The sequence below is a fragment of the Camelus bactrianus genome, chromosome 19 (assembly GCF_048773025.1).
Source record: "Camelus bactrianus isolate YW-2024 breed Bactrian camel chromosome 19, ASM4877302v1, whole genome shotgun sequence".
Lineage (NCBI taxonomy): Eukaryota > Metazoa > Chordata > Mammalia > Artiodactyla > Camelidae > Camelus > Camelus bactrianus.
The window spans coordinates 31,730,885-31,748,278 of NC_133557.1; the positions used below are offsets into that span (position 1 = coordinate 31,730,885).

General features: G+C 59.2%; 1 protein-coding gene across 1 annotated transcript in view; it reads right to left on the minus strand.

Moving 5' to 3' along the window:
- TAF4 (TATA-box binding protein associated factor 4) overlaps nucleotides 1-16,752 on the minus strand; it is a 62,762-nt gene extending 46,010 nt beyond the window's left edge. Inside the window, 2 exon segments of the mRNA XM_074347531.1 lie at nucleotides 15,415-16,402; nucleotides 16,405-16,752. Coding sequence (XP_074203632.1) covers nucleotides 15,415-16,402; nucleotides 16,405-16,695 — 1,279 coding nt within the window. The 5' untranslated portion in view covers nucleotides 16,696-16,752.
- Between the last annotated feature and the right edge of the window lie 642 nt (nucleotides 16,753-17,394).

A 17,394-nucleotide genomic window follows, 5' to 3' on the forward strand; every position in this document is an offset into this window, starting at 1 on the left:
GAGAGGAGGCAAAAGACCCAGAATAGTCAGCACACACTGAAGGAGAACAAAGTTGGAGGACTGATTACCCGACTTCAAGCCTTACTAAAAAGCTATGGAATGAAGAGAGTGTATTGGTGAAAAAAACAGACACGCAGATCAACGGAACAGAGCAGAGCCCAGAAACAGACCCACATCAGCGCAGTCACCTGAACTCCGACAAAGCAACAAAGGCAGCACAACAGAGCGGACAGCCTCTTCAGCACACGGTGCTGGGACCACCAGACGTCCACCCACATGCAGAAGGCGAATCTAGACACAGGCCTCAAACCGCCACAAAAACTCACTCAGATGGCTCATATACCCAAACGTAAAATGTCAGAATGCTAACACTCCTAGAAGATCACACAGGAGAGAATCTTGGTGACCTTGGGGATGGTAATGACTTTTTAGCTACAACACAAAAGGCAATTCAAAAAAAAGAAAGTTGGCTAAACGTCATTAAAGTTAAAACCACCTGCTCTACGTAAGACAGTATCAAGAGAATGAGAAGACAAGCCACAGACTGAAAGAAAGTATTTGCAAGAGATACATCTGATAAAGACTGTTACGCAAAATACATGAAGAACTCTTAAAACTCAGTAAGAAAACAACCGATCAGAAATGGGCCAAAGAGCTAACTTCACCAAAGATGTACACGCAGCAACTAAGCACACGGAGAGACGCTCCCCGTCACGTGTCATCAGAGACATACACATTGAGACGACGAGCTACCACTGCATAGCTCTTAGAACAGCCAGAACCCAGAACACGGACAGCACCAAACGCTGGCGAGGATGTGGAGCAACAGGAACTCCTGCTCATTGCTGTGGGAGCGCAGAATGGTCCAGTCGCTCTGGAAGACAGTTTGGCGGTTTCTTATAAAACTAACCATACTCTTCAGCATATGATGCAGCAACTCTGCTCCTTGGTGTTTACCCGAAGGAGTTGAAATGCCCACACAAAACCCTGCAACCAGATGTTTGTAGCAGCTGCATTCACAACTGCCGAACCCTGGAAGCAACCAAGATGCCCTTCAGTGGGCGACTGGGTAACTAAAATAGTAACGCATGCAGACAGTGGAATGTCACTCACTGACAGAAAGAAATGAACTATCAAGCCATGAAAAGACACAATGGAGCAGTAAGTGCATACCACTCAGTGAAGGAAACCAATCAGAAAGGCTGCAATGCTGTATGGTTCCAACACGTGACCTTCTGGAAAAGGCAAAGCGACGCAGGCAGTGAAAAGATGAGTGGTTAACGGGTCAGGAGGAAGAATGAGCAGATGGAGCACAGAGGACTTTTAGGCAGTGAAACTACTGTCTGATACTCTCGTGGTGGACACACCATTGTACGTTCGTCCAAACCCACACAATGGACGACACCCAGAGTGAGCAGCAGCGCAGACCATGGACTTCAGGCGATGCCGCCGCGTCAGCACAGGCTCACGAGCTGTAGCAAGTGCACCGCCCTGGTGGCGGACGTTGATGACGCGGGAGGCTGTGGGGGGGGGGGCAGGGGGTACAAGGGAATCTACACTTTCCTCATAATTTGTTGTGAAACTAAAACTGCTTTTAAAAAATTAAGTCTTTTAAAAAAAACAAAACCATGATATCTGCTTTTGCTAGACTTGGAGTCAGGGAGGTGCCCCTAAACCCTGCTTAAGAGGCAGCCTCTGGGTGGCTGGTACAACAGGCACCTCCCCCACCAAGACCACTAAACCAAGAGCAAAGGAACTCAAGCGGCCCCCCAAAACAGGAGAGACTAGGGGGACACAAGATTCCAACCGAGGCATGAAGGAGGAAAAGCAGACTCCAGGAGGAAGAGCAGGAAGAGGGTCTGCCCAGCACCCCCAGGGGGTTGGGGAAGGGATATGTCTGCTGCAGACAGTCGGGGGTGGGGGGTGACACAGGAACTGGGGACCATCTGGGGAGCACCGGCAGCCATGTGTCCCAGCTCTAGGTAGAACTAATGGCTGGAAGAGCCTGGCATCAAGAGGTCCCACTGACCACCCGAGGTAAGGGGACCAAGGCACCACCAGGGCACCCCAGTTCATACTGTGCTCAGATGAGCCAGGACCGCCAGACCTTCGGAAAGGCTCCAACCAGACAGGGACTGCACATCTGCTACGTGGCAAGCGCTGTCCTGGACGCTGAGGACCAGAGGGCTCCTTCCTCACAAAGCAACTCAAGAGGGCAGCCAGGACCAGGAGAAGGCGTGAAAAGCCACCCACACACAAGAAAACGCTCCGGCCCCGCCGAAGGGCGTTTCAGAGCGAGCACGGGCAGGAAGGCCCTGAGAGGGAGGGCGTCCCGCAGGAGCAGCGGCACACGCGGTCCTCGACCGGAGAACTGGAGCGCCCCGCGGCCCGGCTCGACAGCGATTCAGGAGACCCCAGGGACAGGACCTCTGGCCGGGCTGAAGCACAAGGTTGGCTTTCGCAGCACAGCTCGGACACCTGGGCAGAACCTCGGGGTGTTCTCGCCAACGGCTCGAGCAGGACATCCGCGTGGGGTGAGGTGGCCCGGAGGGTCCCCAGGGCTGGCAGGGGCCCCTTCCAGCTGCTGGCTGCACACTCCAGGCCCCTGGGGCCAAGCCGCCCAAAACAATCGTTTACATCTCCTGTCCAAGCTCCGTTATCAGCTGTGTCCCCCCTTCACTCTCAAAAAAGCCCCTGCTGAGCGATCACATGGCCTTCTGTGGACCCTCAATCCCCTTGGCATGGCCGCCCGCTCTCCCGCCAGGGCGCCCCTCTTCCAAGAGAACTCGCTTACTTCTGCTCTGCTCCCAGTAAGCTGATTTCTCGTGGTGACACAGGGCTCTGCTGCAGGCAGGCCACAGCGCACAGACCCCTACAAAGCCGAGGACAGCCCCCCTCCCTGCTCCTCCCAGGGAAGGAGGCATGAATGCCCACCACCTCTGTCTCAAGCCCCTCCCTGCCGTCCAGCCCAGACCCACCCAACTGCCTCCAACACACCTTCCCCCTGGCTGTGCCTGGACACACCTGAGGCCCCTACCTGGGCGAGCTCCTCCGCCCCCCCACTGGAAGGGGCAGGCCACTTCAGCTCCTTCCCTCCCTCATCCAAGAGGCCGCCTCCAGGGAGGCCACACTGCCCTCGCCTGGTGACACCACCTCCCTCTGGCTCGGTGTCCCTCCGCCCAGCTCCTGCCCTCTCGCCCACTGACCTCCACAGCCTCCCCTGGCACGTCCTCCGAGGGGCTTGACCAGACACCCAGCATCCCACAGGGCCTGGGACACAGCCTCCTTCCCGCAGCCTCCTGGCTGCACTGGCCACTACTTCCTCACTCCCAGCCCTGACACAACCTTGGACTCGTCCACAACCACACATCCAGGAGCCACTGCGAGCCTCAGGTGGCCTCTGAGCACCTGTGTGAGCTGTGCTGAGCTGGCGGGCAGAGCACCTGGCAGCTGGGCTCAGGGTGGCTGGGATGTGGGTGACGCACTGACGTGGATGTAGTGGGCCGAGCCACATATATTAAAGTTAATTCCATCTTTTTGTGCTTTCGTAAGTTTTTCATACTTTTTAACTGCTACTAGAAACTTCAAGTCATGTATGTGGTTCACACTGTATTACCGTTGGAGAGCTCTGCTCTGAAATCTCCAATCTTTAAGAGACAAGTCCAGAAACAACCAAAGAGGCTGAGACTCCTGAGACTCGTTCCCATGTCCCTGTACTCCCCCGACTCAAGTCCCCAAAGCTCTGTTCTGGCGCCCCATGGGCTCGCCCTCACCTTCCCCCAGGATGGGCCTGTTCCAGCCACCAGCCTCCAGGGGCCAACCCCAGGGCAGCTCCGTCCTCACCACCCCGATAAGTGAACACACTCACCTTCTAGACACAGTCCTGACCCCGTGACCTGGTGCCCCCGTGCACCCACCTGTGTGCTCCTCTGTGAGCTCACCTCCGGGCCTCCCTGTGGGCCCTCGCCTCCCCGGCTCTCCTCTCAGCCTCCTTTGCTGGGCCCACCTCTGTTCCACCTCTTAGGTGTCAGAAGGTCCCAGAACAGGTCTCCAGGCCATCTATTCTCCCTGGCTACACTGCCCCTCCCGCAAAGCAGGTGAGCACACCATCCCCGTTGCTTCAAGTACCGTCAGTCTTCTAGGGCCACCCCCAGCTAGATCCCCAGCCCTGGACCCACTTCCGAATTTCAGACACATCTCAGTTCTCCCGAGCCTCACCTGGACATGTGGAGGATACCCAAATCCAAGCCTAGAAGCAAGCACATAACTGGCCTGCTCACAGAATCTCTCACACGTGGCTGGGCAGTGGCAATGCTTCCTCCCATGCCAGGACTGTGACCCCTGCTCCCCTGCAGGAGACCCAGGAAAGGTTCAAGGGGCTGAAGAAGCTGTGGGGTCTCCACGTGACAAAATTCACCCATCCTACAGGAAAAGAACCCTGCAACGTGACACTCAAGGGACCACGGTCCCAGAAGATGGCCCACAGCACGGCTCTCTACAAATCACAGCAAAAGCAAACACACACGTTCAGCAGCACTTAGGACGGGGCCCCGGGCAGGTAGGAAAGGGGACACGAAGGCGCACGTACCACAGGCAGGGTCCACACGGTCACGTGGGAGGTGGGCCCTTGCGCGGGGGTGCTCGCGGGTGCTCGCGGGTGCTCGCTAAACTGTTAAATGACCGCATAAACAAAGAGGGCCACGCGGGCCATCACCAACTGGCCACGCGGGCCATCACCAACTGGCCATCACCAACTCAACTCTGTGATCTGAGATCTGAACTCACTTGCCTGTCCTCCACTACTCTCCATCTCAACCAACAGCTCTTCTCAGCCTGTCCGCCCGGTAGGCAGCCCACACACACCTCCAGGGCTCCCCGACTCAGCCGCAGGCACCCCCGCCACGCGAGCACTGAGCTGACACTGGGGTCAAAAAGGAGCGTGGCACAAGCCAAGCTCCCTGCCCACAGGTGCTCTGCTCGCTGGCAAGACCACAGTGGAGGCCACAGGTGACCCGCAGAAAGCCCCACCTGAGTGGGCTCAGAGCCGCCTGCCCGCCAGAGCCACGGACACAGGCCTCGTTGAGAGACACGTGGGTCTGAGGAAGGCCCTGCTCTGCCTTGGGGGCCACAAGGGCCCGAGTCCAGGAGAAACACTGCAGCTGGCGCCGGAACGAGGTGTAGAAGCACCCAGAGCGTCACATTCTCGGCCAAGGGAGGAGTGGGGTGCTGACCGATGAGGAAGCAAGCAGGCGTGTGCGGGAGTGGGGGGCGAGACTGTGAGCCCCGCGGTCAGGCCACTGCTGGGGTGCGGCTTCATCCTAAAGCAGTGAGGAGCCCACAGAGGGAGGTCCTTAGGTGGGGCCGCCCCGAGCAGAGAGGCACCTGAATGACCAAGACCAACCTCCCATGTGTGGACCCACCTGCACTGCCCACGACCCTGCACTGCCCACCCACTCATCACTTCATCCAGGAGTTTGTCAGGAAGTTTTCAAATGAACACAATAACAAGAAAAACTGCTCTAGGAATCCATCACCCAAAACCAGTGATAGCTAAGAGTCACTATTATAATGGCTCCAGGTCCCTAAGAAAAGTAAAACATGACACATAAAGGCAAACACCCCACCCCCAGGTACAGACCTGCGCCCAACCCCCCACCTCCAGGGAGCTGGAGGCCCTCCTCTGGATGCCTTCCCACACGTGAGCGAGCACAACACAGGTGTCCACAGATCCGAGCAGGGACCCTGCGCAGCCTGTGAAGTGCACTCAGGCCGGGCAGCGGCCCGGCCAGCGGCGCGGACACCGAGATCGGAGCCCAGCTACTCCGCCCAGCTCTGCCCTGCACTCAGCATCCCTCGTGAGAGCGCCTCCGTGGAGGTGACACCTGGCCTGTCTCACCCCACTCAGGCTAGGCAGGGACACCTCGGTTTTCTCTAGGGTGGCAGGCCTCTGGCACGTTGGCAGCCCCACCCACACCAGGAGACTCGGCCAGTGGCCCCCAAGGTCGCCAAGCCACCACCACCCCCACACTCAGCCTTGGAGACCCACGTGGCGGTGTGTCTGGCCTGTGAAGCCCCCACACTTTCAGGATCAAGACCCTACATGGCACCAGGTCAGTGGTCTCTCAACTTCTCAACATGGAAGGAGAGCAGGGGTCAGCCCTGAGGGCGCCCGGCCAGGCTGCCGAGGCCCCGAGGGTCAGGAGCCCTGTCTGGACTCGCACAGTTACTAATGAGCGCACATTCAGGGCCGTTCCAGGCCACAGGCTGCCTTTCCCATGTCGCCCTGGGGCATCCGTGACGGAGCTCCCTAACTGCTAAACATACAGCCAAGTGGCACCAAACCCGGCTTGCCATCTAATCAGCCCAGAGCAGCAGGGAAAACTCTGGAGTGTCCAGAACTGAATATAACAGACAGAGTGCCTATTCTGAGAAATTACACCGGGGCGGGAGTGACTGATGATGCCACATTTCAGAAGTGACCTTCCACCTACCCACCTCCACCCCTGCAGGCTGCCCTGCGCCGTCCACCAACGCAGCCCCGGGAGAAGGTCATTCCTTGAGGACAGGACTGTGTTACCGCAGAACAAGGTCCGACTCGAACTTGGTGCTCAATTAATGCTGATCAGTAAGTACCACACTCACAAACCACCCTGGCCTGCGAGGCCACAAGTAAGGACACTGCTTGTCCACCAAGACAGACCCCAGGCACAGGCTGAAGGAGCCATCAGCCTCTTCAGCTGTGAGAAAAGGGAACTGCACCTCCAGGCCAGGGGTGCCTCTCGAGCCCTCCCCCGTCTAGCTGGCAGGATGGCCTCAGCCTGTGCAGAGCAAAGCCCTCGGAGCCATGCCAGGTCTTCCAAAGCTGGGACCACAGAGCACAGCTCCTGCTAACCCAAGAAGCCTGGCACCGGGGGCACTGTCCACACCCTCTGACACTGGGTCTCCAGAACAGGTGCTGGGCACGCTCACATCCACGCCTGGCAACAGCCTCTCCTCCACGTGCTCTAAACACTTCATCCTGTAGACTTTCTCTTTAAGAAACCTGTCCCTGTGCATCAGCTGCCCCAGTCTGCGCAGCTGTGAGAGGTGCCCAGGGAGGAGGGAAGGGGCTCTGGAGCTCCCGCCCGCTGGCCTCTCTCTGGGCCCAGCCCCTCGGCAAGTGGCCACCGAGTCCTAGGAAGCCACTCACCCCAACAGGTCTCGGTATCTTTTTCAAGGGAGGCCATCGTCACGGGACCGTTCAGTTCCAGAAACCTGCAGATCTGTCCATCAGCAGCACATGGCAGGATGGCAGGACTGCAAAACCACCTAGTCTGTCAACTCAAGTACCATCGACGGTAACGATGTTCATTCTAAGTCGCTGTCATAAAAGAAAAGGCCAAGAGGCCGGGGCTACTGCTAACTCAGTAACAAACACCCTACAGCACAAAACGCTGAAAACAACAACTGACCAGCGTCTTCCCTCCCCAAAGGCCTGGCGGCATGCAGGGCCACCAGACCCCTGACCCTCTGCCCTCCCCCACTCCACTCCAGCGGCGGGCTGCCCACTCCCCACTCCCTTTGTCCCCGGCCTCTCCTTCCAGCCCTCTTTGGTAGGCACCTCTCCCCAACCCGTGCCCCGGGAGACAGCCCTCGCTCTCTGGGTCCCCAGTGAGACACCCCTCGGGGCCTCATCCCCCATGACTGAATTAATTCCACTAAATGCCGTGATGCCCAAGTTCTGACCTCATCTGACCTCTCCCCCAGGTTCCTCCCTTTATCCAACTACCTCTGATATTTCCTCCCGAAAACGGCATCGCAAACCTAACGTGTCCAAACGAGCACGTCTGTCCTCACCCTCCACCCACCAGGGGGCGCTCCGCCCACTTCAGTGTCACCACGGCCCCAGCCTCAGTCCTCACGCCTCACCTCAAATCTATCAGTAAGTCCTGTGAGCAGCTCCTCACCTCTCCTCCAGCGCCCTGCCCTCGCCTGGACGCCTGCCCCGACCACCTCACCTCTGCATCCACAGTCCAGACACAAGGTGCTCTCGAAACTCAGCTCAGATTCCACCACCGTCCTGCCTAAAACACGCCAACACCTTCCCAACGCACCTGGAATAAACTCAAACCACAGCACACCTGGATTCGCGGCCGGCCCCACCGTCCCCCCAGGCCATCACCCCCCACCCCCACCCAGGACCTTCTCTCTGACTGGCCTGCAGCCCCTGGCCCTTCCTCCCCCCTGAGCCCAGGTCCCAGGCGGCGGGGCACTGGCTCCCCTATCGCCGTCCAGGCCTCAGGTCGCCTGCCCGGAAGGCCTGTCCACCCAGCTGTGCCTTTTTCAGCCACGGGGTCTCCGTGTGGTGCCTCCCCCCTCACCACACGGAGGCCAAAGGAACGCACTGCGGCTGCCCAGTACCACCATGCACCGCAACAGCAGCGGCCCTGTCCCCCCGGGGACCCCAGGCCGGCCCGGCACCCACAGCAGCCTGGCTCACGGGCTCCGGGCACGCCCGGCACGCGCCAGTGCCCTCAGGCCACCGCCTCCATCGGCTTCTCCATAGACCAAGGGGCTTAACCTCACTTATTCGATGAAATGCAACATAAAACCAGAAGCAATTTCTAAAAGAAGGATTTAGAACGGTATCAATTTCTCAAAAGTTGTATTTGGCCATGTTTCCATGCTCAGCCCAGCAGACACACACACAGTGCACAGAGACAGCCACCCAGGGGTCATTCACAACACACCCGCGGACATTACAGGGTCAGCGGCCTGTCACAGGGTTCCATGGCTGGAGACCCAGGCGGACGAGGGGACCTTCACAGACCGCTGAGGGGCAGGACGAGGGCGGTCACACACGTGCGACCCCGACCCTGATTTTGTGAAAGTCAGAAGTACGGCTGCACCAACACAGGCTGAGATGACTGCCGAAACGTCACCGTCCGGCGAGGAGAGGTGACAAGTGACTGTACTTTCCTCCTCACAGTTTCTTTTCTTTCCAAACTCCCTAAAATGAATAAAACTAATTTTATAATCAAGAAAAAAAACAGGTGGGAAAAATCAGCTTCAAGAGACTAATAATTTCTATAACACTTACAGCTAATTTTAAAAAATCTATCTAGAACGGTTTCCCTTTGTACCCTTCAAATAGCTGTCGTGATACTTAAGATGCTACCACTTTGCAGTATTTTTACAAGATCACACAGGCACGAGGAGGGTCTGTGTTAGGTGCTACGCTCCCCAACACCCGCATCCATCTGCACAAACCTCACGGAGCCGCAGCTCCTCTGTGAAAGACGTTAAAAGTTAAGAGCTCCTTCAAACACCTCCCCCGCGCCCTCGTTTGCGCACTTCAGCAGCAGGTGTAAGAGCTGCAGAGCTGCCTCCTCTCCCTCCCACCGGCGGTGCTGAGACAGCCATCTGCGCCTCAGACCGCTGACCCCCCGAAACAAGTCACCTCGGAGCTACAGAACCTTCTCACCACTTGCCCCTAAGTTCTAAAATCTGACACTCAATTCGATACTGTCATAAAAAACTGTTGTGTTAGGACTTCCCCAACCTCTGGAGCTGGAATACATTCAGAAATACATTCAGAAATACATTCTTAGCCCTGTAGGACGCAAGTCCCCAGGGCCAGCACAGAGATCCCACACCCCTCCCCTTCACCTGGTCACACGCCTCCCGCCTTCCCAGTTTGGGGCTCAAGACCAGCATGCATGCCCTTCCCCCCCGGGCCACGTGGAGGGGCGAGGCAGAGAGATCCCACCGAGATGCCCGCCTGCGGACAGAGAACCGGAGGCCAGCTGGGCTTCACAGGCCCGCAGAGCCGCCGGGGCGCCCCGGGCAGCCAAGGAGGAAGCCAGGGCAGCGGGGGCAACATCCGCACACTTTTCAAATTGGGGACAGTTTTTATATTCCCTTGTTTTCTGAAGGTTTAATTCAGTGTAGCTGTACAAGGATCCATAAAAATCAAAATTTCCATTCAAGGCGTTCACAGCCCTCCGCTAGAAATATGAAGCTTCTAGTTTCCCACATAACTTTCCAGCGCCCGACCTCCTTCACGGGGTGGGGGGAGCAGCTACTCTAGGCAGGAAGCGCGGGAGCCAGCGAGGCCGCGCCCGCCATGCCAGGACGCCAGCCACCAGGCCCAGCAGCACGCGGCGGGCACCGGCGGGTGCCCGGCGCCCAGGACGAAGGGTCCTGCTGCCAACAGCTCCCCCTCTGTCATTTTCTTAATTCACCTGTCCTGTGCTGTCAAAGGCTCGATTAAACAAAAGGCTGTCGACCTCCAGCCTAAGCCACGTTCTAGAGGTGAGAGCCCTGAAAAGTGCCTGTTTCCAGGACAATGAAGGACATCGGACACCCCTGCTCATTACCAACAGGGTGGAAAGTGAAGGTGCTTCTGAGGACTGTGCAAGTTACCCCAAATCTCAGGCAAGCTTCTCCAGAGTCCTCTCAAATCTCTGCTTCAAAATTTTAAAAAACAGTTTTAATTACGTTTTGATCAACTCATATATGACTAGTGATTTATAAAAAGGCTTTTCAAACGCACCACGTAAGATGAGAAACGCTTACGTTTACACACTGACACGACTCTGGCAGCACAGCAGGAACTCCCTCTTTTTATTATGATCTCAAGGTAACAGGCACATGCACCCTGCTGCTCCGTGCCACTGAGTTGCTCCCAACTAGGGCAGGGTCTGAACTGGGTCACTCCTGTTCAGGTCACACACCACTCCTGCGGGCCCAACGCCGACCCGCCGGACGCTCCGGGCAGGTGTTCAAGGGGCAACCCTGACAGCGGGACTGAGAGCCCGGGCCTCCGCCTCCACGGCCAGAGGGCAGGACAGCCCAGGGGCCAAGACACGCCATCCTAACTGCGTCCCTGCGGAGCCCTAACAAATAAGGACCCACCCTGCGTGGAACAGGACTTGGAAAGTGGTCCTTCCAAACTCCAGTAACACTGCCCAATGGCAGGGCCTCCGCTGTCCCTGCGCACGGTAAGTGGTGAGGACAGACTCCCCAGGAGGGTCCAAGGGACCCTCCCGGCTACTGCTAAAATGTGAGGATCGTCAGCTCCAAAACACACCCACACATGCCCGAGACACCACCCCAATCCCTGTCACCCAGACAGCTATGTCCACCTAAAGACAAGAGGAAGCCAGGAGTGAAGCTGGGACCGAGAGCAAGAAAGAGTGACCGATGCTCACCCCTCAAGGGCCTCCCCCCAAGCCGACGTGCTCCGCTCCACAGCACTGCCCGGCGCTGGCTGTGTACAGCTCCCAAAAAGTCCTTTTCCTTTTCTTTTCAAATGCCACTGTCATCCGAGTATGTCAAGAGGAAAACTCAGTGAAGGCCTTTGGCAACCCCATGCCCAGGTGCACTCTCTCTGCAGACAGCGGTGCCCCTTGTCTCCCGTGTCTGCCAGTACATGTTCCCCAGATCTGTGACAAACTCAGCAATTCTCACTTACAGAACCAAGGCAAGCCCCAACACCAGGCTCCCCCGTCACCAAAAACACATCCAATAAGGGTATGGTTTTGAGGGGAATAAAACTGTCCTTTAGACTTGGTTACTTCCACAGCAACCTAATGCTTGAAAGCCAGTGAGAAATGTAATGGAACCGAGACAGCAACAGTGGTGTGCACTGTGCATCCCAGTGCATCTTCATAGCCTCAGCAAGTGGTCCACCCCACCTTCCACCTGGGGAAACTGAGCTCCCAAGGAATCACATTTTCTGTCCCAGGTCAAAACTCAGAGTGTCCTCAAGTAACAAAATGCAGACTCCTAGGAACGTCCCTTGTGCCAAAGCACTTGATGTCAAGTTGGCCACCAGACTTCCCAGTGCCCGTGACTTGGGCCGGGCTCTCTGTGCTTCTCCCCGCCGCCCGGGGTCAGGCCTCCTGGACCTCAGCCCGTCCAAGCAGCACCGTCAGCTGCCCCAGGCTCTCCTTCTCTTTCTCCGCCAACCAATACTTCAATTCACCAAGGGTGGGAATCACTGCCCTAGACCCGTCTTCCCAGAACATCAGCCTCGAGAGTATCCACTCTGAGTCCCCCAGCAAACGTTCCCGAAGCCAAGGTATCCAGGCCGACGATGAGGAAAGACGTCCTATCCTGGAATGAGAGCCTACACTTCGGCCAAACCTCAGAGCCACAGGAGAGCAAATTCTCTGTGAAGGCAGAACAAGAGACAGACGTACACTACTGAGAATGCAAATCTGCCAAAAGATAGCCTTTAGAAATGAGCCTCTCAACTGTAACACCTATCTGAAAAGATCTCTTAAAACCACGTACGTGTGTGCTAATTTTGATGTCATATCACTTTTCGCTTCTTTCAACTATAATCATAATATTACCCTGGTGTTACGACTGCTCTAAGCCGTGCGCAGCTCACCGGCGCTTTCCGGAGGCCCCGGGACCCCGCCTCTGCGGCAACACCTCTCTGAAGACGTGCACGTCGCCATTCCTCACGGTGGGTGACACTGAGGCCCTGGCGCCGTCAACAAGCAAATTAATGACAATAACGCAGATGCCTCTTTACAAGACTCCTGACAAAGAACATCCAGTCTGCTGAAATGGAACTCAACGTGAGCTCATGGTGGGCTGTGAGAGTGAAACAGGCGAGGCCTGAGTGGCCTCGGGGGCTCTGAGACCTCTGCCCCCCATGGCCTACAGGAAGGGAGGGCGCTGGGAGGGACAAATGCACTCCAATTGCCAACAGTCTGTTACTTCACTTGGCACCTATGTGGAGCTTTGAAGCCCTGCTCGCCCCAATCCCTTCCCAAACATTCGTATCAGAGCTGTAACAAGAGTGCCTTCTTAACCAAGCAATAGTTATTTTTATAAGTTATTTCCACCTCCACTTTATACATTTTTGTGATGAAAGACTTCAATGAATAGAAGACATCAAGTAGAATTTAACCATTTCTGATTGATCAACTACATGATGTAATTAGAATATTCATAATCTGTCATTTTAAGGGGGGAGGATATAGCCCAAGTGGGAGAGTGCATGTACGAGGTCCTGAGTTCAATCCCCAGTACCTCCTCTGAAAGACAAAATAAATAAATGAATAAAACCTAATTATTTCTCCCTTCAAAAAAGAAACACATAGTCTGTCATTCTGATCTACAGAATAAACCTGTACTATTTAAAACAAGGTACTTCAGGGGCACTGGTAGTAGTTCTTTGTTTCTGCTGTTATTAAAATGAAGTAATGTAATTAATCAGAGCTCCTAATCGGTAGATTAGCTGTGGGGGGAAGGGGAGCACGAAGAGATAGGTGTGAATCTTTTATTTTCTAGAAAGCATTTGGCCCCTTTAAAGCACAGCTCTCAGCATTTGTCACCCGAGTGTCAACATGAGCTGTTCTCTGCTCTCACGTATACGAGACTAATGCAGAGACTCACGCAAAGACTTGGGAGAACTCATGCAAAAAGTCAGCACTTTGACAATTTTTTTCAAGGAGTCGTTTAGTTGTCACGTGCAGACATCCCTCACCCTGACGTTAGAGCAGGAGAAGAAAGCGAGTCCGGGGTCAATAGTGACAAAGACGCAGAGGTGCCTTTTCTAAACCACGGCTTCCTCCCCCCAGAAGTAAGGTAGCAGGGGCATCGCCTCCGCAAAGGCTCAGAATGAGGGGATCCCAGAAACCCCAGACCCCACACTGGCACCTAGGGGGGCCTCTCCACCACCCCTGCAAGCCAGGCAGGGCCGCCAGCCTCGATGACAAGCTCATACCAGTTTTAAATAACAAAAGTGTGGTGTGGGGAACCGTCCTAGCGGTGAGTAACCGAGTCCTGAGAGGGCACTTGAATAAGTAGATAGAAGTATTTTGACATTTTACATCATGTGCAACAACCACGAATTCCCATTTTCAAACGTTATTAAAGATCAGCCGTATTTTCCACCAAAAGGTCAAAATATGCATAATGAGCAAAACAGAACCTTCAACAAAACATCCTTACAAAACTCAAAAACAAACACGATGTGTTGTGAGGGGCACCCTGCACCTCTCAGGTACTTATCTCACATCACCTCCTCGGAGGGGGAGGGCAGCCGCCACGACCACCCCGAAAACACATGGCTCGGTTCTTGGCTGTCACCGTCCCTCCTGGTGCCCGTGTAAAAGCAGATCCCTACCAAGCTTCACCACCGCTCCGAACCTCACTTTACTTTGACAGGGAAACCTTCCCTTTTAAGACGCTGAAAATCCTTCCAAGGTGACCAATGGCTCTTTTCAGAAAGCACGAGGGGACAAGACACAGGAGGTGCTGTTTCCACTACCCTACCGCCGCTGCCGGGCGACCACACGGGCACATGTTACTACACAGCAGGGGAGGAGCCCAGCAGAGTCCACGCAGGCGAGGTGGAGGGGATGCAAGGGAAAACAGGGAGCCTCCTGTGCTCGAGTTTCTCTCTGCCTAGGAATCCCAAAACAAAGCAGCGTGACACCCAACGCTGCGAGAGACCTTCCGCTGGCGAACCTGAAGAACCCGAAAGAGCTGCTGAGACGGCAGGAGACAGGAGATGGACGGGGCTCCAGGAGGCTCCCGGTCCTCCCCCACCGACCGTACCTCCCAGAGACCCACTGATGGGAGAGTGCGTGCCCGCCACTGACTTCAGCAGTTCTGGTCAGGGTAACTGGGCGTCCTCTAAGTGAGCACACGGTGTGGAGCGACACCGTGGCCACGGGAAGTGCTGAAACACGACTGCAGAGCAGCCGAGAGGCAGGGCTCCGCCAGGAAGGGTGTGTGCCCCGGGACTCCTCCAGGCTCACCTGGGATCTCTGCCATCCCGGTGTCGGCAGCGAGGCGAAAGCTTTCCATGCAGGCTTGCCCAGCCTCATGGAGGGGGCGTCACTCTGCTAACCTCTCCCAAGAAAGGGGGGGGGTCCCTAGCCCACCATCAGGGGACACCAATCACAGCTTAGAATAATAAAAGAGCAGGAAAAGTTCAGCAGAGCGATACAGGCCAGGCGCCTGATCCTAGAAACCAAGAAAGGGAAGTGCCAAGAGTTGGAAGGCCAGGGACCCAGACTGTATAACCCAGTAAGTTGTCCCCGGAGAGCCAGCTGCCACTGCTGTCCGCTGTGGGGGGACAGGGCAGGGGTTCGCAGGGCCAGGAGGGGAGGGGAGGACCCACTCGCTGAACTGTGAGCCCTGGAGGACAAGCTCTGCGCTGCACAGAGGTGAGCTGAGGCCAAACTCTGCGCGGTGTGTAAGAGACCCCACAGCCACACCACACACACACTCAGGCACGCTCACTCGCGCGCTCTCTCACGCACCGGGAACCGTCTCGCGCCTGGGCAGAGGTGCACCTCCGCTCGCGGCAGGCCCGTGCAAGACCCATGACCTCAGCGTCCTGCCAGCCCTACAACTTCCTGGACTCCCGGCAGCACACACCCGCCCAGCAGCGCGGCCACTCACCTGGGGGCAGCTGGAAGTTCTGGATGTTGGTCGGGTTCTGCGGAGGCTGCGGCAGGCGTGGGGCTAGGACCGTGGGCGTCAGCGTGGCCCGGATCCCACCGGTGGTGGCCGAGGGCGTCCTGGGCAGGCTCTGGGTCACCGCGCTGGCCGAGCCCTTGGGTAGCCCGGTGGGGGTGCCGGGGGCCGGTGGCGGGAGACCGGCGGCGGCGGCTGGCAGCGCCCCTTGCATAGTTGGCCCGAGGATCATGCCGGCCCCCGCGCCGGCCGGGCAGCTGGCCGCCAGGGTCTGCGGCGGCGGGGGCGCCGGCTGCAGCGCGGTCTTGGGCGAGTCGGCCTTGGCCACCTGCGCGGGCGCGGCGGCGGGCCCGGGCTGACTGTTGGCGGCGGGCGCCGGGGCGGGCGCGGGCGCGGGGGCCGGGGCGGGCGCGGGGGCGGGTGCGGGGGCGGGCGCGGCGCTGCCCCCGTTCTGCGCGGCCGCCGGGGGTCCGCCCGGGGGGCCGGGCGGCCGGGCCAGGCTGGCGGCGGCGGGCGGCGGCGGCGGCGGGGCGGCGGCGGCGGGTGCGGGGGGCGCTGGGGGCGCGGCGGGCGCGGGGGGCGAGGGGGCGCGGGGCGCGGGCGCGGTGGGGGCGCCAAGGAAGGGCGGCGTCTGGATGACAGTGGCGGCGGCTGGCTTGGGCGGCGGCGGCGCGGGCGCGGGCCCGTTGTGGAGCAGGCTGACAGCAGGTGCGGCGGCGGCGCGGAGCGAGTTCCCCAGCGCGGCGCTCCCATTCAAAGTTTGCGCGGCGCCGGGGCCGCCGGGCGGGCCGTTGCGGGCGGCGGGCTTGGCTGCGGGATCGGGCGCGGGCGCGGCCGCGGCCCCCGGCGCGCAGGCCCCGGCCGCGGCGCCTGGCCCGGCCCCGGCCCCGGCCGCGCCGGCCGCGCCGGCCTCGAGCGCGCTCAGCTTCGCGGCGGACCCTGCGGGGACAAGCGGGCGGCGCGGTGAGGACGCGGGCCCGGCCGGCGGCCGCCCGCGCTCAGGCCGCGCCGCGCTCTACCTGCGGGGGGCGGCTCCGGCGCCGCTGCGGGCGCGCCCTCGGCCGGCACGGCTCCGGCTCCGACATGGTTCCCGAGCGCGCCGGCGGCCGCGGCCCGCGCCTCGGGCGCGCGGGGCGCGAGGTGGTGGTGGTGGGCCGCGCTGGCCGCCAGCTGCGACTCGAGCGAGCCCACCAGGTCGCTCACCACTTTCTCGTCCACCTCGCTGTTGAAGAAGACCTCGTCCAGCAGATCCGAGCCCGCCGCCATCTTTCCTCCTCGGCCCGCCGCCGCCGCCGCTCGGCCGGCGCTGGGCGGGGAGGAGGCTCCGCGCGGGCGGGCGGGCGGGCGGGCGGCCGCGGGGGCGGGCGGGGGGCGGCGCGCGCCGGGCGGGGCGGGGGCGGTGGCCGGGCGGGGGGCGCGGGCGGCCGGGCGGGGGGGGAGGGCGCGGCGGTGAGGTGCGCATGCGCGGCGGCGCGCCCGCCCCCGCCCGCCGCCCGGCGAGTCGCCATTGGCCGCGGTGCCCCCCCGCCCGTCCGCCCGGAGTCCCGCGATTGGCCGCGGCGCGCACTTAAAAGACGCGTCCAATGGCTGCGAGCCGCAGAGGCTGGGGCGCGGGCGGGCGGCCGGGTTTGGCGGGCAAGTGGGCAGCGGGCGGTGGGCTCGGTTGTTTTCGGGCTGGCGAGGTTCAGTGTCCGGGCCGCCGGGTGGGTCTGAGGCCGACAGCCGGGAGACGAGACGGTTGGGGACAGCGGTGGGGGCGGCGATGGTGACTCGTTCTTTGTCTCCGTTGCTCCAAAATGGCTGCGGCCGGAGCTGACCGGAGGGCCGGGCGGGCGAGGGAGCGGGGACACTGTGCTCCCGGGGCCCGACGCCCGTTAGCGCAGCTGCCGCCGCCGCCTGCGGAGTCCCGGCGCGCCGGGAGGGCGCAGGCTGAGGCTGGGGTCCGGGATAGAGAGGCGGCCCGGG